This window comes from Primulina tabacum, chromosome 8 (genome assembly GCF_025594145.1).
Source record: "Primulina tabacum isolate GXHZ01 chromosome 8, ASM2559414v2, whole genome shotgun sequence".
In the NCBI taxonomy this organism is placed as follows: Eukaryota; Viridiplantae; Streptophyta; class Magnoliopsida; order Lamiales; family Gesneriaceae; genus Primulina; species Primulina tabacum.
In genome coordinates, this window is record NC_134557.1 from 2,859,689 (window position 1) to 2,884,630 (window position 24,942).

The following is a 24,942-nucleotide window of genomic DNA, read 5'->3' on the forward strand; positions in this document are numbered from 1 at the left end:
GGGGTTAGGTTTGGCGAATAGTTGGCACTCAACACGCACACATTATTTAATTTAATATGCTATAAATTATATTATCAGAAGAAACGATTAATTATATACTTAGGGAACTTTAGAATTTTCTCGTCTTGTAATTGGACTCATAATTAAAAGATTGAACGTTATTGGGGTCGTTAAATTAGAAATTAGTTCCATTAATCTAAACGAGCATCACCGAACGATCGATTAACGAATCAACTTAATTGCCTGATTGTTTTGCTTATAGCTAAACTTGAGCCTTCGAATGATTCCGGCGATTCAATTACATATTTCTTGCAACGGAACGACTACAAAATTTCATATATTATAATCAAACACGCCATGCATGATGCTAGTGATAAATGCTTCATCACCGCGGTATATAAAATTGTTGTCTTGATTAGGATTACCTCGTCTTTCTGTATTTTTATTATGACTAGCATGAAGCACGTGTGATGCACGTATATAATAAAAATTAAAATTTTGATTTTTTTAAAAAATAATTTGAATCATTTTGTAATTTATCTGAATTTAATATCTTGTCATATTAGACGAATAAATTAATTAAGAACTTATATAACTTACTTTCAAAATTATTTCTTAAATTAAAATTCAATCATTTGATTTTATGTAAAAATCATATATATTTTTTTACATATTTTTTCTTTGAATATTTTTAATGAAAAATATAGTTTCTATTCAAAAATCTATTCTTTCAATATTTTTTCTAAGAATTATGTGTCAAAAAAATATTATTTCTCTAATGTATTTTTATTATCAAATATCTATTCAATTTTTACATAACATTATTTTCAAAGTTTCTTATATTGCGATTTTATTTTTAAAAAAAATAAAAAACGCTATTATGATCTTCAATTCATATGTTTTATGAGTTCAAAAAAAAATTAAATGAATACGCAATAGAATGACTTCTATAAATTTAATATCCCAAATTTGACCCTAAATTTTATATATATTTTTCCACCAATGTCCATGCAATTGATCCAAACAATAAATATTTTTGGGCAATGTAGTAAAATCACAACGCAAAAACTTTATACAAGTATTGTTTTGCGATTCTTTTTTTAAGAGATAAATAGTTGTATGTTATGATTAAACAATACAAGTATTGTTTTGTCTAGCTACGATGCTATATATATACAATTGCATGTGTGAGTGGGATAAGGGGTAGGGGCGGCTATATTGGGGATCGGGTGGAGAACTCTTAAATACGTACGACGTGAAACTCTTTATTTAAACTCAAAAACAACTTCATTAATAAAGTTAATTTATAAGCTAAACTTATAGGGTTGAATTCGTGTCTAGATGAGATAAATAAAGTTCATTCGCCACTTTTTTTTAGGGAAAAAAAAAAACCCTCTCATCAACCCTATCTTTTGTTCGGACCAAACTCCTGCATGGAGGTACTTCGCAACTAGACAACTTTTATCAAGGCTAACAACAAGAAACTAACAAAAGCTGAAAGAAGGAGATCCTCTGATAAAATTTAAGAGAACCTTGGACAGCTTGGGCATTTGCTGTCGCAGAATCTCGCCTCTTGACAATTTGATCCAGAGCCGCAACTTTTTCTGTGAATAAAGTGGCGTCTAAGTTGGTGGACTCGACCAACTAGTTTGCGGTTTATAAAGCATAACAGAGCTAGGTTCCATTAAAGAGACAAATAAATTGTTAGTGCTGACAAATTTCATCCTTTGGACAGTAAAATAACGATCATATCAAGTTAAAATAGGAACATGGCCAGGCTTATATATACAAGCCAGCTTGGATTTTCATTTATGTTCATGAACAAAGTAATGGTTTCTAATTTCTATTATGAATATTACCAGACAACCGTAGAGCAATGTGACGAATATTGCACGATAACAAAGAAATAGAAAGGAGAATGATACAACAAAAGAAAGAGAAAAATGAAAGAACAAAGTCAAAATCTCAACAATATTACTATATCAATGAGAAGTTTTACAGAGAATAACTGTAAATTTATTTCCTCATCTCTGTGCTGCTGGATGTCGATCAAAGCGCAGAAGTAGCAAAACACGAGTTTGATTGATGAAAAATAAAAAATTAGTGGCCCCATTTTAGTATAATTAATTATAAATTTATTATAAAGTTTATTCTTAAATATATATGACAGAACTTTATATTACTTAACTTAAATAATTTTGTAAATATCTTGAGATTGTATTCATATTTGAAGTGATTTTATGCAAAACTAATTGTGGTTAGTTTGGTCACGGTTTGCAATTTAAAAAATTGGGTGGTTTTGGAAAAAAAAGAAGTAATTTTTCTTAGTTTAGAGAAAATGCAATTTTGTATTAGTAATTTACTGTTTACTATCCTAACAGCATATTATATATCCAAATAAAATATTGAACGTCCACTAATGAATTACATTGGGAAGCAATTTGAAGTAAGCATATCTAACGAAATCCTGAAACTTTGATTATTGGAAGCTTTCTTGGATATGTTTTTCAAATCAAATTATTACTGCCCATATAGTACTCTTGAATACTGATTCACGAGCTCTTGATTGATCATAGTTTAGGTCATCTTTCTTTTGATTCGAATTATAGCAATAAATTCTTTTATGATTTGCAGGTCAATGAAATTCACCGAGTGCAGCTGAAAATTTTCGGATCAAAAACCGCAAAGTGTGATGGTGTAAGATCCTGATGTGAACTTCGGCTGTTTTTTGTTTTCTCAGGTTCTTTCTTAATGGCAAATTGGAAAAAGCTTGTGGAATTAGTATGAATACATGTTAAAATTATATTAAATCTTTATGCAGCGACCCAAGATTTCTGCACATTTGGAAAACCGCCACTGATCTTTGTTTACAACATTTTATCCGAAGGCTGTACTGATCAAAACATTGAGTGTTGAGGCAATGGATCATCTATATCCAGATTATTAAATTGTGATCATGTATACAATTTAAATATAGCACTCATGGGCACTTGGGTTTGCCCTTGGAATTTTTCATGTCTCTATAGCAAGGGCACTTGTCTTTATTTCCATAAGTCCCGGGTGGGACACAATGACACTTCTCACAACAAATACCACAATACTTGAGGCACCGGTCTTTACGTCCTGCCTTTGAGCATCTCACTGCACATTTTGAGTCGCAGAAACTTGATTCTTCGTTGGTCATGGCCGTCATAAACATGAGCAGGAAGAATATAAGAGTTGTCGCTTTGCCAACTCCTTTCATTCTCCTACGTATAAAATGTAGGCATGGTTATAAATATTAGCTTTACAGAAAGAAATCAACATTCTTGTGTGTATGTAGAGTAATTTTACGTGTTTTTAAAAAATACTTCAATTTTAAGGATAAATTCTGCATTAAGAAAATATTAGTTGCATATGAGATGCATGCATGTGCGTGGTCTATATAACTATCATACCTGAATTGATCCTGAAATTTAATATCCAGCTGTTGTTTCTAATATTTACGTACCAAAAGATCAATCGAGAGCTTCAGAATTAGTGTAAATTAGTTCCTACATGTACATATACGCTCACACACACGTATATATATGCTAAATGTTTTAACGTAAGTAACTTGTATTTCTTGGCTTAAAATGCATGAAGACAGTGTCGCGGAGAGAATTCCTCGATCTTGGGACATATGTCAATGTTAGCTGTAGACTTGCACTTCGTAATTAAGTTGGTCTTAATTAATGGTCTATAAATTTAGTATAAATTTGTGACTATTTCTTTTTCTAAAAAAGGGTAATGATTATATATTATGAGCAAACCCGTATCTGAGGTAAGTCTGGGGAGACGACAGCCTCAGCTCCATTTCTGTGGGGCTCAAAATAATTTTTATATTCAGTTTATAGGGTTAAAACCCGGTTCAATCTCATATATTTCACTCATTTCTCGGTTCAGTCGTATAATTTTTAAAATAATTATTTATTAAAAAGCGAACTTTAACAGACTAGAACCTAACGAATCTTCATTAATAAGTTCATTTCTTGCAATGCATGTTTCTATAGATCCCCCAAATTCAAAACAATTTTGAAAAGATACAAGTAATAGATAATTATCATCGATGAATATTTATCATAGATAATCGAATGCAAATCTACGTACTACAAAATGACACGAGATTATTGTACCGGGAAAAATGCCAATCGATCACCAAAGGAGTGATTTACAGTAGCTATACCACAGTTCCACTATCGAGAACTTGAAAAAGTGGCAACGGTGCACGCATGAATTATGTATGAATAGTATACCTAATGTTATCGTGTTTCAACTTGAATAATTTTACCTAGCAAAATATTAACCCCCAACTTCTTTCCAAGCCCACATTCGGCCTTGTGCAAATTGCTCGAGGGATCAACGTAAAAGCGATATCTTGGCAACATGCCATTAACACCAGAACTATGGAGAACTGCAGGTCAAACATGTAATGGCAGAGAGTTAATCGCCCAAACTATCTCCTGCTACTTGTTGTCTTTGTCTTGTTTAAATCGGCAAGTTCCTCAACAAGCTTTCTTTCTTCGCTGCTCAATCGCTTTGGAATCTCGACTTGAACTTTGACCAACTGATCACCTCTCTTATTGCTTTTGTTCAAAAAAGGGACGCCTTTTTTAGCCATGACCAATGTCGTACCTGGTTGCGTACCAGATGGAATTTTGAGATCAACCATCCCGTCTACCGTTGGCACCTTCATTGTTGTCCCTAAAATGGCATCTATGTAAGAAACCTTGCAAGTGTAAAGGATGTTGGTATCATCTCGTTTCAAGACAGGATCTGGAATAATATCGATAATAACAAACAAATCCCCGGGAGGACCTCCTCTCCGTCCAGAATTCCCTTCGGAACGGACCCTCAAGCGACTGCCAGAATCTACCCCAGCTGGAACTTTCAAACTAATCCTTTTCGACTTTCTTACACGCCCATCTCCGCCACATGTATTGCAAGGAGTTACGTTTTCTCCAGCCCCACCACAAGCGGAACATGTTGAGACCTGTTGGAAAACACCCAGTGGGGTCCTTGCTGATGAGATGACCTGACCTTGACCTCCACATGTTCCACATTTAGATGGTGTGGTCCCTGGTTTCGCTCCTGATCCATCACAAGTGCTGCAGCTCTCAAGACGAGTAATTTCTATCTCTTTCTCGACACCAAATACGGCTTCTTTAAAGTTCAAAACCAGATTATAGATCTGGTCTTCACCTTCTGTGGCTCGGTTGCGAGATCCTCTTCCTCCCACGCCCATACCGCCCATGCCGCCCATTCCTTCAAATAATGACTCAAATATGTCAAACGGATTGCTGAAATCCTGCCATAGAGAAGCATTAGATGTTAGAATACCAGCTTTCAGGATAACTATATTTCAAAGAAAGTCATATTTCTATTCCACTTCTTTAAAGATCTTTGTGCTACTTATGTGGCAGACTTACCCCCATACCCATTCCAGCACCTTTAAGCCCCGCCTCTCCATATTTGTCGTAGATGGACCGTTTTTCATCATCCGACAAGACCTGTCGTACATGTTCTCCAATAATTCATTAAGTTATACATGCTTCGACAAGCATGCATAGTTCACAAAAGCAAGCCATATACCATCTACAAGGATCAGATATTATACCTCATAAGCATTGCTAATCTCCTTGAACTTTTGTTCTGCTCCAGGTTCCCTGCAGTTACAATGCAATATTTTCAGCTGGGCTAGGCAAGTTCATAATTTAACCAGTATACCAAAACATGTTTTAGTTCTCTTCCTGGCAAAAAGTAAAAATCGATAGTTTTAACCACCTTTTTCTACAGATGATGACCTCGCCAATGATGATGAATAGATGTTTAGGCCTTAAATTGCAGGCAACAATTAATACAAACAATCGCCTCTTAAATAAGTCAGCTTTAGTTCCATACTCTCTTTTATTATATATTCACATCTAATTCAAATCGATGCTTAATATACTCATATGATGTTCGGTGAAATACCAACCCTTAGCAACACACACAATATCTGTCTTGAATAAGCATACAAAAAATATCAGTGGCTATTATTAGATATCAAAGAAGCCAAATTGAGATAACTAGCAGATGAAACCAAATATCAAGTAAAGTGGCACCAAGATTTACTTGTTTACATCTGGATGGTAACTCCTGGCGAGCTTTCGATACGCTGAAGAAAAAGCACAAAGAGATGAAACTCCATTTAATTCATAAATTTCATGAGCAAAGAATGCAGTTGCCATGTATAGCGTCTATCTATAAAAAAGAAATTTCAAAATAATGTAATTGAGTAAAGTAAACAAAGGAAGTGTGATTCTAAAAGTGATGACCAGATATGCAAATAGACCACCTAGATTCTTCACGAGGACATCAAATTTGAAAAACCCAAAGAGATCACAGACGACTTTTATGCAGGGACAAAGCTAAATCATTATTATCAACAACAAATGAGCAGAGGAAGGAAAAGCCTCCCTAAGCACCTCATACACAGAGTTCAAACTTAAGAACACAAATAAGAGACCAGTTAATCGTCACCTGTTTTAATATCTGACTTGCTCGCATTCTTAGACACACCAAGCACAGAATAGTAATCCTGCGAATTTAATGAAATAAATAAACATTTTCTTATGCAAAGCCTGACGAAAGGAACAACAAAGTAATCACCTTTTTTTTCAATGACATTATGCTTAAAGCTATTGCAGAGGGATACCCCCACAACTCAGACTATAAATACCTTTTCTTATGAAGGCTAGTGTATGCTTCTATTTGGTGTTACTGTTTAACTTTTAAATTTTGGATGTCAATGGGGATGCTGAAGGGTGAAGGGTAGGTAAACTTTGACGTCAAGTAAATTGTCAATAACCGATTCCATGCTACCTCAACACAATTTAATAAATAATGTGATAAGAATTCCCTTACATAACACTACAAACTAATACAGCATACAAAATATCTCACTTTGTCAGCTCTAACAAGAAGACGAGATCCTCTTCTCCCACGTAGATTGTATGACCCTGAACTGAATAGTAAATGCAAGGATTCTTGAGAAAATAATGTTGAACTTCTTGATGCCAGTGGCTTGATAGTGCTAGACGTACTGCACTGACCAAAAAATATATCATCAATCACCTTAAATATAAACACAATCCTATATAAGATCCCAGAATCCAAACTGCAAGCAAAAGCAAGAGTTATTGGAAGCTGAATTATGTCAAGCTCAACGTGCGACATAGGTAGTAGTAACTGATGATGCAAGGAAAATACTTAACTTTCAACAAACCTAACAAATTGTTTTATTTTAAGCACTTTATTTCTTTCTATATATTTAAGACTATCTAATAAAACTCAACTGTACAAGGAAATTAAAGGCTTACATTGGATGGCTTATTTATCAATGGAAAATAAACCTAATTCCATGAATATAAGGCTATAATATAGTGAACTTTCAGAAGATTGTGCCTCAACTTCTATTTGAAATAATCACATCATTACACATAACCAAAAAGCTAATAAAGCAAACATTCTCCACCATCAAAATGGCACTACTTCCCTCTCAGATTTCACTGGGGCTAAAAGGTGCTTTCGACATCTCTCACTTTCTAAAATTTTAAATGGGACATACATGAAAGAATATATTCTTCAAACACTTGGATGGTACGCATAAAATTTCGACAGAAGTAAAATAACACACAAATCAATCGACTATTACCAGGATGCTATGATTTCAAAAAAATCTCACTCCATCGTAAATGTCAAATGCTGTTAGATTGGGCATAATGTGTACATTTTTTTTTGGGGTGGGGTGGGGGGGGGGGGGGGGGGTCTCTACGTTATAGGAAAGACAAGAAAAATTTCCAATGCAGCTGACACTCATATCAAATCCGAATTAATCAAAGCCACAAAAAAGAAAAGAAAAAAGCTGCAAATCAGCAAAACAAGGATAAGCTGTCAGCTATAGAAAAGAGAGACAATAAACAAGTAAAAATTACAAATTGTACATTGCAAAAAGTTGAAATACAATGAGAACTTTAAAGTAGATTAATTTCAGTATTTCGAGAAGAAGAATTCAGCACAGTGCTTACCAATGCAGAGAAGCTGGTAATTTATTCGTAATAGAGGATCCCAATACAAGCTGAGGCTGAAATCCCCACCTATATATCCATGTACTTCCACAAGGTATGATTGCCATCAACTATACTACACAATGTAACACATTTAAGAAGGAAAATCAAAAAAATTTCATTGCAAAAACCAGAGTTTATTTTTCGTTCATTGTTACAGTCACAGAAAATAAATGACACGTATTCACGTGCCTTGTTCACTTCATCGTTAAAGAATTAAATTTAGCAAAATGAGCTAGCTCGAGCTCGTTCTAAAAGATTAATGAACTTGACAAGTTACATACGGGTTCGAGCCAGAAAATTTTAGAAGCTCCACTTCCGAACAAGTAACACAAAAAGCAGCCCCATGTAAAAAGAAAATGATAGAGAATAATAAAAAAAACCTTTGAAGAAAGCACAAGTTTACATTGATCAGAATTTCAGGTCTATATTAAAACGAAGTAGCACAAAACCAAATCATATGACTAGAATACAACACTGCCAAAGTAAAACGTTGTTCACAAGTTAGACACGGCATAACATATAAAATCAAGAGCTGAAGAAGTAGTTACACCACGCGAATTAAGCCCTAATTACATGTTTGATACCTGGAGTTAAGAGAGATGGGGGCCGGAGCTGGAAATTGGAGAAGAAACCGACGAGAGAGAGGCTGCGTCGTTTGAGGATAGGGCTTTTCTCAGTTCTCACGTCGATTTAGTTTATTTGGTGAGATTGGGTTGTGTTTTCCCGACTCCACCCAACCGCAATTCGATGCTTTGTATTTGTAAAAAAAAAAGGTGAACAAATTGATGGTTTAATTTCATTTTTTATTAAATAATTTTTATACTTAAATATTATTTTTTTTATTTTTTCGAAGTTTGTTAAAATGATAATAATAAATCCATTTTCTAAAGTTACAAACATCGCAATAAAGTTTATATTTATTTTACATTTACTTAATTTTGTATTTATTTTATATTTTTTAGGGGTTAAACGTAAAAAAAATTACAAGCATAAAGTATGTATATAATATATATCAAATTTGTTCCTTTTCACAAATCTCAAGAAAAATTTATGTAATATTTAAATATAGTTGGATTTATTTTGTTAATATGAAAATATCAGTAGAGATAAATAGAATTAATCATACCTAATTTAAATTCAGTATTCATCAATTAAATATAGATTATGCCTCTTGTGATACGGTCTCACGAATCTTTATCTGTGAGACGGATCAATCTTACCGATATTCACAATAAAAAGTAATACTCGTAGCATAAAAAATAATATTTTTTCATGGATGACCTAAATAAGTGACATGTCTCACAAAATACGACCCGTGAGATCGTCTCACGTCCATTTTTTCGAAAAATATGTGCTTACAACTTGAAAGTTGAGATAATTTGTCTAACCAAAAAAAACAATATACCCTTTATTTTATAACTTAGAACCCAAACGCGACTAAATCGGTCGATTTTTTTTTCCCAGAGAATCGATCTGATGGTCGTTGTATCTAACTACTCTGTAAACTCGAACGCAATTGAGTTGCGAGCAAGCGGTCGAAGCAAGAGCGCCAATTGTCCATTTCAAATTTCTCTCACACAAAAAACCGAGCACGCTGTTCTTTCATGGAAGTTCTGTAAATTTGTGCATAAGGTTTGCCTGGATTCGAGATGTTTAGGAGATTAATCGATGGAAGGAGAGCCTGACCTTCCACCTCCACCCGATGATTCGAATTTTTTCAAGCCGAAACCAGGCCATCCGATCAGCGTCCACCCAGTTTCAATCAATCTAAGCCGTTCGTTCAACACCATCTCAACCTGCACCTCGACGACCTCGGATTCTGCCTCTTATCCGCAGGACTTGGTCCGGCAAGTTCAAGCCGCCTTCAAACGCCATCACTCACTCGGCACGTTTTCTTCGTTTACTGATTCTATATTATATTTTCGGCATTTTAGAATGTGAAAATCTAGTTAATTGTGGTGTTATAGTCAGCAGACTTCAGTTTTTGTTCATTTTTTTTATATTTAGGGTTTCTGATGAGTTATACATTAAGCAATAGCTGCAGTACGATGCTCTGAAAACTAATAATATGTTTGCCTTTTCGAAGGAAAAAACGCCGTTTCTACTTTTAATTTTAAAATTATCTACGACTACGTATCTCTATGATATGCAAAACTAGTTGTTTCTCTTGAAAATTTTGGCTGAATCTAGTTTTATATGTATTTGAGCATTTCCCCTTGTTTGGTATTATATCTTCTCTACTTTTAATTCAAAAGAATAAGCTTTTTAATTTGGACTTTATATTAGCTCTATTTCTTTGCTTTAACTATGCATAATTCAGTGATTTTGTCGAGGGACCAGGGAAGAAAATTAGCATAATTGTTGAAAAGTGTGTGTCTTGAACTTTTAATGCTGGTTCTTTGCTCATAATAAAGAATGAGCTAAGGAAGCTCCTTGTTGTTTCATTAGTTTTTCTTCGATACACAGGCAGTAAGTCAATTCGAATTATCTTTAAAATATTTTTGTAGATAGTTGTTTGCAAAACGACTCGCATAATGGACAGATAAGGTGTCAAACGAATGTGCGTGTCTTGGTAAATACTACTTCTGCATGCTGTTTCACTTTCAAAGTATTCATCATTGTCTCTCTTTCGGTGTTATAATTTTTTAATGCTGCAGTTATTTTTGTTTATAACAAAAAAGATCTGTGTTTTTTTTTTCCGAAAATTGAAAACTAGAGGCTTTTTTTCAAAATATTATAGTACAGTTCCATAACATGCTTTCTATTTAATTTTCCTTTCATGTTGGTGCTTTGGAATTGCTTTCTAAATTTGTAGTTCCATTTTCCTGATGGGCATTTAGGAATGCTGCAGCCAAATGGTAATCAACCAAGGAGACTTTTGCTTCCTCAACGTGAAACTTCAAAAAAATCAATTCTAAAACCTTCAACTATTTATGCCAAAAAAGGTAAAGAGGAGATTGCACAGGGTGACAGACCAAGTGGCTCCATACCAAAATCTATAATTGGGGTCTCTGTTGCTGGAGACAATCAGGAGAATGCATCAATCACCCCACCTTCTCAATGGGGTTCGTCATTAAATACGCAAGATGAAAACTTTAAACCATGTAATTTTCAGAGAGATCAATCAGGGATTTCTTTGATGTCTGGAAGCAGAGTTGCAATTGCTTCATCAGATGCAGAATCTGGGTGTATTCCAGTGGCTGAGGTGCAAAAGAAGGTTCATTTTTCCAGTCGAAATAATGCCACATCTTGCGGTAATAATTATTTTAGCGTTAGTGTCTTGTGATGAAGCAATCAACAGTGTCTGTCTTGCATGTTTAAGTATCTAATCCAGTGGATTGCTGACACATGATGTAGTAATATGGATGCCTACTTGTATGCTATAGATCATTGTGAGTTATAATTTGTGATTTATAGCAGTTATAGCCTATTGTAAATGCAGTGGCCGATGACCCGTCACCCAATGATTTCATTTATTATCTCAAATGGATTTACTTACATTGGCAGCAATGGAATGGGATGCTGGGGATCAAGTAGATTCTTCGGCTGCTGTCAGTGAAGTCTGGCGGCATCAAAATTTCCAAAGTATGGAGATGGACGTGGTTAGTTTGAAGTCTGAGAGTGGGATTTTTTCTTTGCCATCTAAAAGAACAATGGGTGTTCAGGATCAGCTACACAAATTCCAGAACTTTTTACAGAATGATATGAGTAATGCCATGACACAATCTTCAGTGGTTGGGTCGTCTTGTGCTACCTCAACATTAACAAATCCATCCTGTGCCCCAATGATTAGCTCAACAACTTATTGTTCGCAACCTCATCAAACAAGTGGTTCAAATTTGGGGTCCGAACCATCAGGAGAAGCTGAAGCACAACTGGATGTGGTGCAACCATTGCAGTCTTCATCCAAGCATGCTGATGGTGTGATGTCACATATATTGTCTGTTCCATCGCAAGCTATCAGCTCTAGTTCTGCTATGTCAATGGAGGTTAACAAATCCTCTGTCATGTCTAAGGAGCTGCCGAGCATTTCACCAAAAGAATGTGATATTTCAAAAGATTCTTTTGGTGAAGAGAACAATTTAACCACAGGAAATGTACATGATAAAAAATCTGAGCCACTGTCATCTAAATTAACTTCATCAGAAGCAAATTTGGAAAATTCAAAAACGCAGAAACTTGAAGTAGGTGCAAATAGTAAAGCAGCATCAACAACTCGGAAAAAAGGTTACGATCCTGACTTATTCTTCAAAGTTAATGGGAAGCTCTATCAAAGACTTGGAAAAATAGGTAGTGGAGGAAGCAGCGAGGTTCACAAGGTCATATCATCTGAATGCAGAATCTATGCTTTAAAAAGGATTAAACTTAAAGGTCGTGACTATGCGACAGCATATGGATTTTGTCAAGAAATTGAATATCTGAATAGATTGAAGGGGAAGAACAATATTATTCAACTCATTGACTACGAGGTGCATGCTGTAACTCAATGTTTACTGTGAACTCAAACACAGTTCTCTGTATTTTAGCCTATTAATTAAGTCTCTTTTATTTTTATTTTGTATTTCATCGACCCACATGATCATCTAATGCAGCATTTCTTCGTAGGTGACAGATAAAACCTTACTTCAGGAGGTAATGAATGGTTCCATGAATAATAAGGATGGCAGGGTCAAGGATGAAGGGTACATATATATGGTACTCGAATACGGGGAAATTGATTTGGCACATATGCTTTCTCAGAAATGGGGAGAGCTAGATGGTTCTATTGCTACCATGGATGAGAACTGGCTGCGATTTTATTGGAAGGTTTTCACTAATCCACGTCTTTGTGTATTAATTTACCGTACTGGCATACTGTTTCCGAGAAACTGGAAATTCACAAAACATGTTGCTAGGTGATATTGGTTGTTGTCAAGGGAAAGGCATCAGTAAGCTTTTCTGACTTGTACCTCTGTCAAAAATGTTGCAGCAAATACTTCTTGCAGTAAACACCATACACGAGGAACGAATTTTGCATTCAGATCTGAAGCCAGCTAATTTTCTTCTGGTGAAAGGTTCACTGAAGCTGATTGATTTTGGAATTGCCAAGGCTATAATGAGTGATACAACAAATATTCAACGGGACTCGCAGGTTTTTCTCCATATACGATTTCCTTTATATCCTGTGGTACTTACTTGTTGATGTTACTTTATTTTGCATATTACCTGTCAAAATTTATTAGAACATACTTGTCTATTTCGATAAACAAAAATAAAACACAAGTGCTTGCAATTAAGCTTCTTTCTCCTCATGCACAAAAAAGCGGAAAAAGAAGCAACTTTTTCAAGAATGAACTTCCAATGTCTAGAGCCAGAACAATCTAATACTATTGTTTATCCTCACAAACATAAGTTCTTGTACTCTGTTTTTTAAACTTATGCTAAGATCACATAACAACTGCAGGTAGGCACCCTGAGTTACATGTCTCCTGAAGCATTTATGTGTAATGAGACAGATGGAAATGGAAACGTTATAAAATGTGGTCGTCCATCAGATATCTGGTCTTTGGGTTGTATCCTTTACCAAATGGTTTATGGACGAACACCCTTTTCAGAATACAAAACTTTCTGGGCAAAATTCAAAGTCATAACAGATCCAAACCACAATATCACATATGAACCTTTGCCTAACCCATTGCTTCTTGATCTTATGAAAAAATGCCTAGCCTGGGATAGGAACAAAAGATGGCGCATCCCCCAACTACTCCAACACCCATTCCTTGTTCCTCCTGTTCCACCTCAATCATTCAGCACCCCCGATCAGAGTTGTAAATTGCTTCAACTAATAAGTGAATCGAATTTGGGTGACGAAAAGGCACCGATGCTATGTTCTCAACTCCAAAACATGCTAAACAACCCCATATCATCATTTCTAGCATACGAGGAATCTGTTTCAAGAGGCCATGTACACGAGATACTTGGTAAAATTTCAACGCTTTTCTTTCAGCTCCAGGAACAGTTTGCGGATTCGGAGAGAACCTCAAATGACAGATGAATTTTATTTCAATTGTTGGCATTTTCCTTCCCCTAGATAGCAATGTAGCTTGGTGATCTTAGGTCAATTTGCTATTTGCTTCGGTGTGTTACTTCTTGTTGTGCTGCATTAGAATGAAGTTGAGTGGTATTTTCGAATCATGTAATGAAATATACTGCTACTGACATGTGTTATCACTGTTATGTATGTGAAACAGTGAAACTGCGTCAATTACAATGGAGCAGCAAAATAAGGTTGTGTTGAGTTTTTCTCCAAATATTAGGTGCTATATATTATTTTTTTCAAACCCTCAAGTTAGTGAAGGTATTTGAATATTGAAGTCAAACCATTCAAATTGAATGGTAAATAATAAATATTTGTCTCAATTATATAAAGAAAATAGAAACTGACTAATAGAAAGATAAACCATTTAAATAAACACTCATTTACCTCAAAATGACATTTTTCTACTTACCCATGTAATATAGTCCTTTATTAATTAAGATGGTAAGTTTTATATTGCTCAATATTTTATATTGGAAATACATAAAAATATGGGAGAGCAAAGAGAAGTTCTAAAATATGACATTTTTTCATGTTTATTATTATTCTTAGAGAGTAAAAAAAAAGGGATGGGCAATTGATTTTCTGGTGTCTACTTTGTATTTGATGTACAAGAATTGATGCAGAACATTCGAACATGCCTATTAAAGTTTCTTGGCCACCATTACTAGAAAAAAGGGATTAAATAGTCTTTAATTTCCACTTTCGTTAAAAATAGTGGGATTACGAAACTTTTGAATATATATATACGTGTGTAAATTATTTACGTTACCCGAAGAAGGAAATAAAAGCAAGAGACTTAAAATATCTCTATTGTAAATGAGAAGAAAATATTTTATATGAAATTAATATTTTTTAATTATTTAATTTTTTTCAATGTCATCATCTACATTCGTCTTCTTATTATTACTTTAATGTTCGCAATATTAATAATTTTTTTAATGTATAACATCATGAGAGTGATTTTCTATTAATTTGATGTCATTGTAAATTAATTTAATTGAGTTAGGTACACTATTAATAATTATCATATTAAACTAACATGAAAAATGACTTAAAAAACCCCATGAACATGACAAAATATAAAACAAATGAAAGGGTAAAAAAAATTTCACAAATGAAAGTTAAGTACACTATTAATTGACATATTAAACTAACATAGAAAATTACTTAAAGAACCAAATGAATATGATAATATAAAATAAATAAAAGAGTAAAAAGGCTATTGTCATGTAAGGTGGTGTTTTTGCGAATATGAACGATCTCGCTAAGGCACAAAAGAACATTCCATTTTGTCGGAAAAACAACGTGAGAACATTAAATATATGTTAAATTAATTAGATTTTATTACTATCCCAGATGAGAAAATGAACAACTTTTTTATTAAAAGGTTTGAAAATTATTACTGACATACATTTTATTAATAATAATAAAAAGGAATTTTTAAGCAAAAAATTGTTATTTAGTTGGAAAATTACATATTACTTCTTTCCCACCAATGATTTGAAAATCAAAGCAAAATAATCACTAAATTATTCCCCGAAGAAGGAAATAAATTAAAATGACTTTTCCGGTCATTGTATTGTTGAGGTATGTATGTATACATTCAAACAGTTGCAAATTTAGATCCTTTCATGAACGGATAACATAATTGTGGCCTATCAAACGTATACTTATATATATTTTGAATTTTACAATATAATTTATATTTTTAAAAATTTTCCGAAAATACATACGGCACCAAACTCATCGAAATTTCGGGATGAACAATGATTATACGTTGAAAGCCCGAAGGGATTAAAAAAATATATGATTGATCTTCGGTCAATAATATCCGTTTTTCTCATAGTGTTTAATCGACTACCATAAAAAAATGCATTATGGAGTTTGTAAAATGCATAGAAACATTCATATATAATTTAATCACTACTTGTCATTTTCAAAAAAAAAAAAAATCACTACTTTTCAATTAAATATATAACACAAGTATAATAAAATCAAGTTGTTGAATGCACACCATCTTTGTTCGACATTGAATTTTTTTTTTTTTAAAAAAAGTTGGTACTTTCAATAAGTAGATGATCACATGGGTAGCACATAATTGTGGACCAGAATAAGAGAAGCGGAAACGACATTTTGTTTAGGGAAGTTTGTCTATTCAATAGATTTTATTACATCAGCATAGTAAAATATGTTTATTTAATGTATAAAAATTTGTGAGATGATTCAGTTTTGTGTGATGAAATTATTATTTAAATTATTTGTAAAAAATATTATTTTTATATTAAAAATCTTATTTATTATTATAAATATAAATATAGTCGATAAATTTTATTTTTTAATTTTTCAAATGAGATTGTTACCGCTTGTACAATGATTGTTTTCAAAGTCTACATAACTGAACTACAAAATACAAGTGGTATGTAGCCAAATTTCCCCGTCTGCGGAGCGCAGCCTAGTTGATCACAACCGAACATGGAAATCACAAATTCTCGAGTATTCAAGAACCACGATTTCGAAATCAGCACTTATTCATCGGAAACTTCTCTCGTCTTTTAATATTGGACATGAATCTGACTCAACCATAAAAGATAGCTTCAGAGAGAAGATTATCCGAATTCATATATGACTTTATCCAACCGATATGAGACAATTAACACCCCCTCATGTCCAGTTGGGCTGAACGGGTGGCCGAACTATAAACATTCCAACTCATAACGGTGGAACTTGAGATCTGATACCATGTTAAGATCGAGACTTGGATCTAACTCAACCTTAAAAGCTAGCTCAAGAAGAGAAGATTTCATATATGCAATTCTGAGCGATTTTATTTAACCGATATGAGATAACTAACACGCTCTCCTTACGTCCAGAAATGAACATCTGAAACGTGAAGTTTATAAATAAAGCAATTATAAACAGAACAGACAGTGTCCCAAGCAGTCCAACACATGACTATAAAACATGAAGTCTTAATATAATATTAAGATAGAAACTTATGCCTCAATCAACCGCTTTCATATATGCAACTCTGAGTTATTTTATCTAACCGATATGAAACAACAAACACATTCTCCTCACATTTAGAAATGAACAGTTTATAAATAACTCAATTATAAACAGAACAGACAATGTCCCAAGCAGTCCAACACATGACTATAAAACATGAAGTCTTCATCTATATTATTTTATTAAGTTTGAGATACTCAGATTAACTAAATTTGGTGTCATACTCTGTTTTAATAATTCTTTATATTAATAAAATATTAAAACTTTAATGCAAAGTATACGTAGTTTAGTGAATAGAGTTATTGTTTCTTGGATTTATCTTATAAATTCAATTCTTATTGAAATCATTTTTTTATTTTTTAATTTATATATCAAAATTACTCTACAGTACTGAGATAGAATATTATGCCTCAATCAACCGCATCCTCGTTTCGCTGCCCAGATTTCTGTCCAATTCATACTGCATTTCCATGTCCATAACTCACTCCGTCGCCACTTTTTTTTCTCTTTCTGGGGTTTCGATCAAATAAAATTTCATTGATCTGTTAATGGCCAAATGATGAACTGATTTATGCTCATCTTCCTGCTATGCGTCCATTCTGCTGTATCACATCGACACCAATCAGCAATCCTAACATGCCCTTTTCCCCGTCCACACCGCCACCTTTCGATCCGCTGACTAAAAGTCAGCAATATCCCGCTATCTTGAGGATATCGTCAACCTGTGGTTCCGGGCTGGATCACAGTTCTGGTGGTGCTCCGAATGGCAAAAATATTCTCCACGCCCACAGCCGTGACGTGAAGATTAACGATATAGTTGAGAATGAGATTTCTGGAGTTTTGTACAAATGGGTAAATTATGGAAAAGGGTGGAGGCCTCGTTGGTTTGTTTTGCAGGATGAAGTTTTAAGCTATTATAAGATTCACGGCCCTGATAAAATTGTTGTCAATCAAGATACTGAGAGAGGATTGAAAGTGATTGGCGAAGAATCGATTAAAAGGATTTCAAGGCATGATCATCACTATAGGAATGGGACTAGTGGGTCTTCTGCAAATATCCGGGAGCCCGTTGGGGAAGTTCATTTGAAGGTTTCATTTTTACAATTGGATTGCTTTAAGTTTTAAAAACTGAAAAGGCATTAAACATGTTACCCAACTGTTTTTCAGAGACAGATTTGTCTGGATATGTTTTAATACCCCTGAGTAGATTTTTTATGAAGTTGGTTTATTTACCTATTTTCAGTATTGTTTGGGATTTTATTATTTTCGTTTGGATTCTACTTTTGCTGTTTGTAAAGATTTGGCGGTATTTTGGAGGGTTTTTTTTTCTTTATTTTGGTTTCGAATTGAAATCTGGTCGAAGATGTATGGCATGTTTTGTAGGTTTATTTATTTTACATGAGTTAAGCTCTATAGATTCTATGTTACCGAACTTCAAGACGTTTTTGACAATCACATGCATGTTTTGTTGCGGAAGTGATCTGACAGCGTAATTTCTCTTGCTATTTATTCAATTTATAAATGGAGGGGTTGTGCTTACTATGAAATTGTAAATGTTCTGGCATTTAAATTGAGTAGTTTCTTTGTAGGTCTCTTCTATTCGAGAGAGCCGGTCTGATGATAAGAGATTTTCCATTTTCACGGGAACAAAGAGGCTTTTTATGAGGGCAGAGAGCAGAAAAGATCGAATGGTATGGGTGGAAGCATTGCAGGCTGTGAAGGACATGTTTCCGAGAATGTCCAACAGTGAGTTAATGGCTCCTGTGGAAGATTTCCCCAACCCGACAGATAAGTTGAGGCAAAGATTGTTGGAAGAACGCCTGAGTGAAGCTACCATTCAGGAGAGTGAGCAGATCATGAGAAATGAGTTTGCGGCTCTGCAGAATCAATTGATAATGTTGAAGCAGAAGCATTGGCTCCACATAGACACACTGCGACATTTAGAGGTACATCATATGATGCATAGAAAACATCTTACACTTTGATTTCAGAATTCTTCTTCCATCTACGCTCCAAAGAATTAGCCACATAGAGTTCAGCTTTCTACCTAATTGTAGGGTGGTAACTGGCTTGGGCTTGTGAGGTGTTGTTTCTCTCTCGGCACCATTTAGAATGACAGTAAACATTGATTTTTTTTCTTTTTCCTGTATTTTTTCAATCGACTGATTGATATGGAATTGATTAATTTTTTCTGTATTCTTTTGTGTAGATCACTTGATCTGAAATTGTTTCCTGATCAATTTGTACTCGTTGGCTCATTAGTACAATCCTGTTTGAATAATTTTATGATGAAAATTGATCGATCACATTTATTTTCTATAGTGAATGGCCAGGTTGAATTTTTAATCATCTTGAAGCTCGGTCTTGTGTTTTTAATTTTAAGTATTTTGTCTCATTTGGCATGGATGTGGGATTTGGAGATGCTAGTTTTGGCCGTACCTTTTCAGCTTCTTTTTGTATTGGCGCTTTTCGTCTCTCCCTAGATTAATATAGTCAGGCAAAGGATTCCTACTGATATCTTTATGGAGTTTTTTATGAAATTACATTGAACAGGGTAAATCAGTGTAAGATAATTTAGATTGTCATCGATTATTTCACTTTTTAGCGGTGAAAATGAGAAAGATTCTTGTACCTATACGGGATACATTTCTCCTTGTGTGTAAGAGAATGAAAAGAAATTTTGTGTGGCTGTGGCATTTATCACATGTTTCTTGGCAGGGAATTTGGGCTATAGATTATCAATTGCCTTGAGATATTCATATTCATGTGTCATATGAATTCTATGATACTAGGGTTTTTCATGGTGACCAGAAGACAGACGAAGTGAACATCTCTGCTATATAATTTATTCTAATCTATTATAATGTAAAGATATCTTGGATAAGCATGAATATCTTTGAGGGATAATTTCTACTTTTGCTCGAGAACTAGTGATTTTAGACCATAATGGCTGCAGGTCTAAACCGTGGAAGTTGAACTATTGTTGACCATTAGATTTATGCTTTTTTTCTCTTCATGTTTGAATGGAAGCAAAGCAATGGATTTTTAGTCTCATTGTTGATCACATTTTCTTAAGTGGCAATCCCGTCTACTGCTGCTATGCAAGGGCTTTTCTTGGGAAGGAAGTGCTTGGCTGATGTTTTTTCTGTTGACGGTTTCAACAAGAAATTTATGGGTATCCTTTCATTGTACAGTTTTATAAACTTACACAGTGAACTTTCAGCATTTCTGTTTGTTTTCAAGAGAGAATTCTTTTGACGATGTGTGACCTTTCAAGATCAGGCTGTAAAAGTTGTTAAATCAGATATAGTGATATCTTACATTGCAGTTTGTTTTGTGTTTGTGAACAAAAAAATGCTCTTGAATGTTGAAAAGAGGTAGAATCCTGTGCTTCTGTTGTAATAAAATGTGGACATAAAATTAAATGTCACCTTCTCTTGACATTTTAATGAAGCTTAGGGTTGCTTCTGTTACAAGTTCTGCAGAGTGTTTAACTATGTTTCATTACAGAGTCTAACGATGCCATACTAATGTTTGTGAATTATTTGTACTTCGCTGTCATGGTTTCTCATTAAGATTTATTTTTCTATTTTCTTTAGAATATGTTTATCACTTCCGTTTGGTGGTTTGTCATTTACATATTTTGGTTATCCTTCAGTTGGGTACTTATTTTCATTGTAAATATCTATTTTTTGGCGCATGCATGTGTCTCTCTTTGAGGGAAATGATATATGAAAAGCATGGTTCAAGTCATTCTTTCTTACAAGTTAAACTCTTCCCATATAATATTTCATAACATAAATAAAATTTGGTACATGTAGATTGGTTTGCATTCTTTTATTTGTGCCTTTGTGCACTTGTTTTGTTTAAATGTTGTTTTTGTAATTTGTAGAGAGAAAAGGTGGATTTGGAGAACACAGTTGTTGATGAGAGCCAAAGACAACTAAAAGAAGTTAGAGCATCCTCTAGATCAAGGCAAGATAAGTGCAGTGGTATGCTTCATAACATTTTATTTGTTTTATTTTATTTTTTATTTTGCTTTGCATGGTTGAGTAAATTCACCTCTTTATGATTTGTTCATGTTTAAGCTTTAGCAAGGAGGATTCCTCATCAAGTTAATAATCTATGTATCCAAGTCAATCATGAGTTATTTGGTTACTTGCAATTTTACTTATGTATCATTTTTTGAAATTTCTAACAGAAAGTGCAAGTGAATCTGAAGACGAAAATGAAATAGTAGATGCAGCAGAAGAAGATACTGATGAAGAAGATAATACATTCTTTGACACCAGAGATTTTCTTTCATCTAGCTCTTTCAAAAGCAGCGGTTCCGACTTTAGGACATCATCTTTTTCATCTGATGACAATGAACTATATGCTTTTGATGCTGAGGATAACATCAATCCTGCCATTAAATCTGCTGGGACCAGCTTTCCTTAGATTAGACGTCGAAAGAAATTGCCAGACCCTATTGAGAAAGAGAAAGGAGTGAGTTTATGGTCAATGATAAAGGATAACATCGGGAAGGACCTTACAAAAGTGTGTCTTCCGGTCTACTTCAATGAGCCTCTCTCTTCTCTGCAGAAATGTTTTGAGGATTTGGAATATTCATATCTTCTTGATCGGGCTTATGAATGGGGAAAGCAGGTAGCTTCTCCCAAGACTTCTAGCTAATTGTATTATCATAATAATAAACTCAAATAGTTAAAAATTATCACTAATTCTTCGGTGTTTTTTTATTTCTTTTATTTGTTAGTATGATTTGTTTCTTGACAGCTTTAGGAATTGAGTCAAGAAGGTATGTTTATTCTCTTGTTGTATCCATCAAGGGCGCCATAAATCGGGTTCCCATGTTTATACTAAAAAGGCATAACCATATTTCCTGCATGGTGCTAAACCCAAAATTTTGTTCCCATCTCAGAATGAGTCTCACTGGCAGAAATGCAAAATGAACATGAATTTTACTGCTTATCAGCCATATTATAAGTTCTTTTAGATTCTCTCGGTCATCAAGCAGTCCTTTTATTTATTCCCCACGATACGTAAGATTTCTTTTGGAATGATTGTAAATTGAGATTTATAGATTATTCGGCGCAAAATATCCAACTTTAGATAATTTATTGAAGCTTTATATTAGAAGTATAAGAAGGGCTTTATTCCACCTCATTTGTTCACTTTCAACTTTTGCCATCACACGACCCATTATTGTTTCTTATAACTCATTATGCTACTGCATGGTGCTTAGGAATTTGAATTATGAGTGAATTTATAATTTTAGATTATTGTCTTTATTGTCATGTCCCAAAGTTTATCATCTCCATCAAATATTGTTGCTTCCTTTCTTGTGAGATTCGTTGGATTCCTTGTGCAGAGTAGGAAATTGAGCTTAAAAATATGTGCCTTCAGTGCCATAGTTTTTCACTCTTTAGAATCTTATCTTCGACCTGTAATATTTCTTGGTAGGGCAACAGTTTTATGAGGATTCTAAATGTAGCTGCATTTGCTGTGTCTGGATATGCTTCTACAGATGGAAGAAATTGCAAACCATTTAATCCATTGTTGGGGGAGACTTATGAGGCTGATTATCCGGATAAAGGTCTCCGGTTTTTCTCAGAAAAGGTAGTGATTTATGACCTGGACCAAACTTTGGGTCTTTTTTAGTCGTGTTAAATACTATATTAACTTTTTCATGACTACCATAGTGTAAATGCTCTGCTGTTTTGTTGCTAGAATGGCTTAAATATAATATTAAGAAAAAAAATGTCACATATATATTTTTTTACGACTTGTAGTTGATTCTCCATTTCCTTTCTTTTGTAGATGTTTGCTATAATTGAACACAAGGCTGACCATTTTTTTGGATCAGGTGAGTCACCACCCAATGATTGTAGCTTGCCATTGCGAGGGTACAGGGTGGAGGTTTCACGGTGATAGCAATCTGAAAAGCAAATTTTGGGGTCGGTCCATTCAGCTTGAACCAGTCGGTATTCTAACTTTAGAATTTGATGATGGAGGAGTTTTCCAGTGGAGTAAGGTGCTTTTTTGTTAAATGATGGTTGCTCTTTTATAATTTGTTCATTTTAACAATAATGTAACTGGCCTTCTATTAGTAGGTAACAACGTCTATATACAATCTCATTTTGGGGAAATTATACTGTGATCACTATGGTACGATGCGGATACAAGGAAATCGTGATTACTCCTGTAAATTGAAATTCAAGGAGCAGTCTATTATAGACAGAAATCCTCATCAGGTACTCTTCCCTTTCGGTCTGATGTCATTATAGACCTTTAACAAGGTGGATTCTTTCGGGCTTTTTTAGATAACAGACTCAAGTGCTGCTAGCTCTTCTGAAATTTTACGAAGCAGTAGTCAATAAAAGAAGATATAAATATGAACTTATCGACAAGGATCTTCTTATACAATTGTGGTATAATTTGGAGTTCTATGTGCAGTACTTTTCTTGCAAAAGTACTGAATATCTTAAATATATTCCAAATTAAGGGCATTTTGGAGTACTAAATGTGATATGTTTCTTTATCGCAAAATCGAAGGATTTGTGGTTGCATACTATTTCATATTATTATAGCTCGTGATGGATGTATTCATGCAGATAAAAACTCATATTTTGCAGGTACAGGGAATAATCCAAGAAAAGAATGGAAAGACGGTGGCATCTGTGTTTGGAAAATGGGACGAAAGTTTGCACTATGTGAATGGAGATTTCACATCCAAAGGGAAAAGCCACGAACCTCTCTCAGAAGCCCATTTGCTCTGGAAAAGAAGCAACCCCCCAAAGTTCCCCACACGTTATAGCTTGACACGCTTTGCCATAGTACTGAATGACCTTACGCTAGGGCTGAAGGTTGTTTGTCAAAATTCCTTATGTTTTGTCCGCTGGTTAAGCAGAAACTCTTGGGTCATCATTATACGTCGGAAATTAGAACAATATGTACCAAAGTTTTGAATGTTTTATTGAGGTCTTTGTTGTTTTACATCTCATACATAATGAGAAGAACTGGTATTTTCATCTGTTGCAGGAAAAGCTTCCCCCTACGGACTCAAGACTAAGACCTGATCAAAGATGCTTGGAAAACGGGGAGTATGAAACGGCGAATGCTGAAAAATTGCGTCTAGAGCAACGTCAACGACAGGTAGTTGACATGAACTCTTTTGTTGAAGAAATTCAATGTTTCATTGGCTACTTTCGTATTATCTTGTCCTCTGTCACTTCTACCGAAGTACCTTGAACAATTTGAGGTCTTGGCCTTTCCGAACCCTCGTCACATTCTCCCATAGTAACTTAAATGACATACTATACACTTGTTTTTCTATTAAATCTCCTGTAACAGTCTGGTTGAGGTTCCATTAGTACTGACAAATTTGTGGAAACCAGGCGTGGAAAATGCAAGAGAGGGGTTGGAAAGCTCGGTGGTTTGCGAAAGACAGAGAATCTGATACATACCGTTACGTTGGCGGCTATTGGGAAGCAAAGGAACAAGGCAACTGGGAATCCTGCCCTGATATTTTTGGCCAAATCCCAGCGGATCAAAGCTTAGATTTCGAGTAAGAAATTTTATTGTCTTGATATCCATTCCCTCTTACGTATAGTCGCTGTAAATATTGGAAAACGGCCAACGATTCTTTCAAATATGTTCATGACTGTACAGTGCTTCGATGAGGCATCTAAAATTGTTTCAATTATAATTTAAAAAAAAGTTTTTTTT

At 34.4% G+C, this 24,942-nt stretch overlaps 2 protein-coding genes and 1 pseudogene across 5 annotated transcripts; 2 read left to right on the forward strand and 1 right to left on the reverse strand.

The window, feature by feature from the left end:
* Positions 1-4,230: 4,230 nt before the first annotated feature.
* On the reverse strand, positions 4,231-8,874 carry LOC142552943 (chaperone protein dnaJ A7A, chloroplastic-like). Of its 3 annotated transcripts, none has more exons than XM_075662875.1 (8): positions 8,714-8,874; positions 8,088-8,197; positions 6,964-7,102; positions 6,541-6,598; positions 6,133-6,175; positions 5,636-5,684; positions 5,448-5,528; positions 4,231-5,326 (listed from the first exon to the last, which is right to left on the reverse strand). In XM_075662875.1, the coding sequence occupies exons 2-8, from the start codon at positions 8,192-8,194 to the stop codon at positions 4,475-4,477; spliced, it is 1,329 nt and encodes a 442-aa protein (XP_075518990.1). In that variant the 5' UTR covers positions 8,195-8,197; positions 8,714-8,874; the 3' UTR covers positions 4,231-4,474. The 3 variants fall into 3 exon arrangements, with proteins under 3 accessions (XP_075518990.1, XP_075518989.1, XP_075518991.1); XM_075662874.1 differs by having other exon boundaries at positions 8,088-8,202; XM_075662876.1 differs by having other exon boundaries at positions 8,088-8,202; positions 8,703-8,874.
* A 743-nt stretch (positions 8,875-9,617) lies between these two features.
* On the forward strand, positions 9,618-14,420 carry LOC142552944 (serine/threonine-protein kinase MPS1-like). 2 transcript variants are annotated; one of them, XM_075662877.1, is made up of 6 exons: positions 9,618-10,014; positions 10,970-11,383; positions 11,637-12,598; positions 12,735-12,935; positions 13,099-13,260; positions 13,573-14,420. In XM_075662877.1, the coding sequence occupies exons 1-6, from the start codon at positions 9,798-9,800 to the stop codon at positions 14,161-14,163; spliced, it is 2,547 nt and encodes an 848-aa protein (XP_075518992.1). In that variant the 5' UTR covers positions 9,618-9,797; the 3' UTR covers positions 14,164-14,420. The 2 variants fall into 2 exon arrangements, with proteins under 2 accessions (XP_075518992.1, XP_075518994.1); XM_075662879.1 differs by lacking the exon at positions 9,618-10,014 and adding an exon at positions 10,270-10,352.
* Positions 14,421-17,649: 3,229 nt separating this feature from the next.
* LOC142552945 (oxysterol-binding protein-related protein 1C-like) lies at positions 17,650-24,942 on the forward strand (annotated as a pseudogene).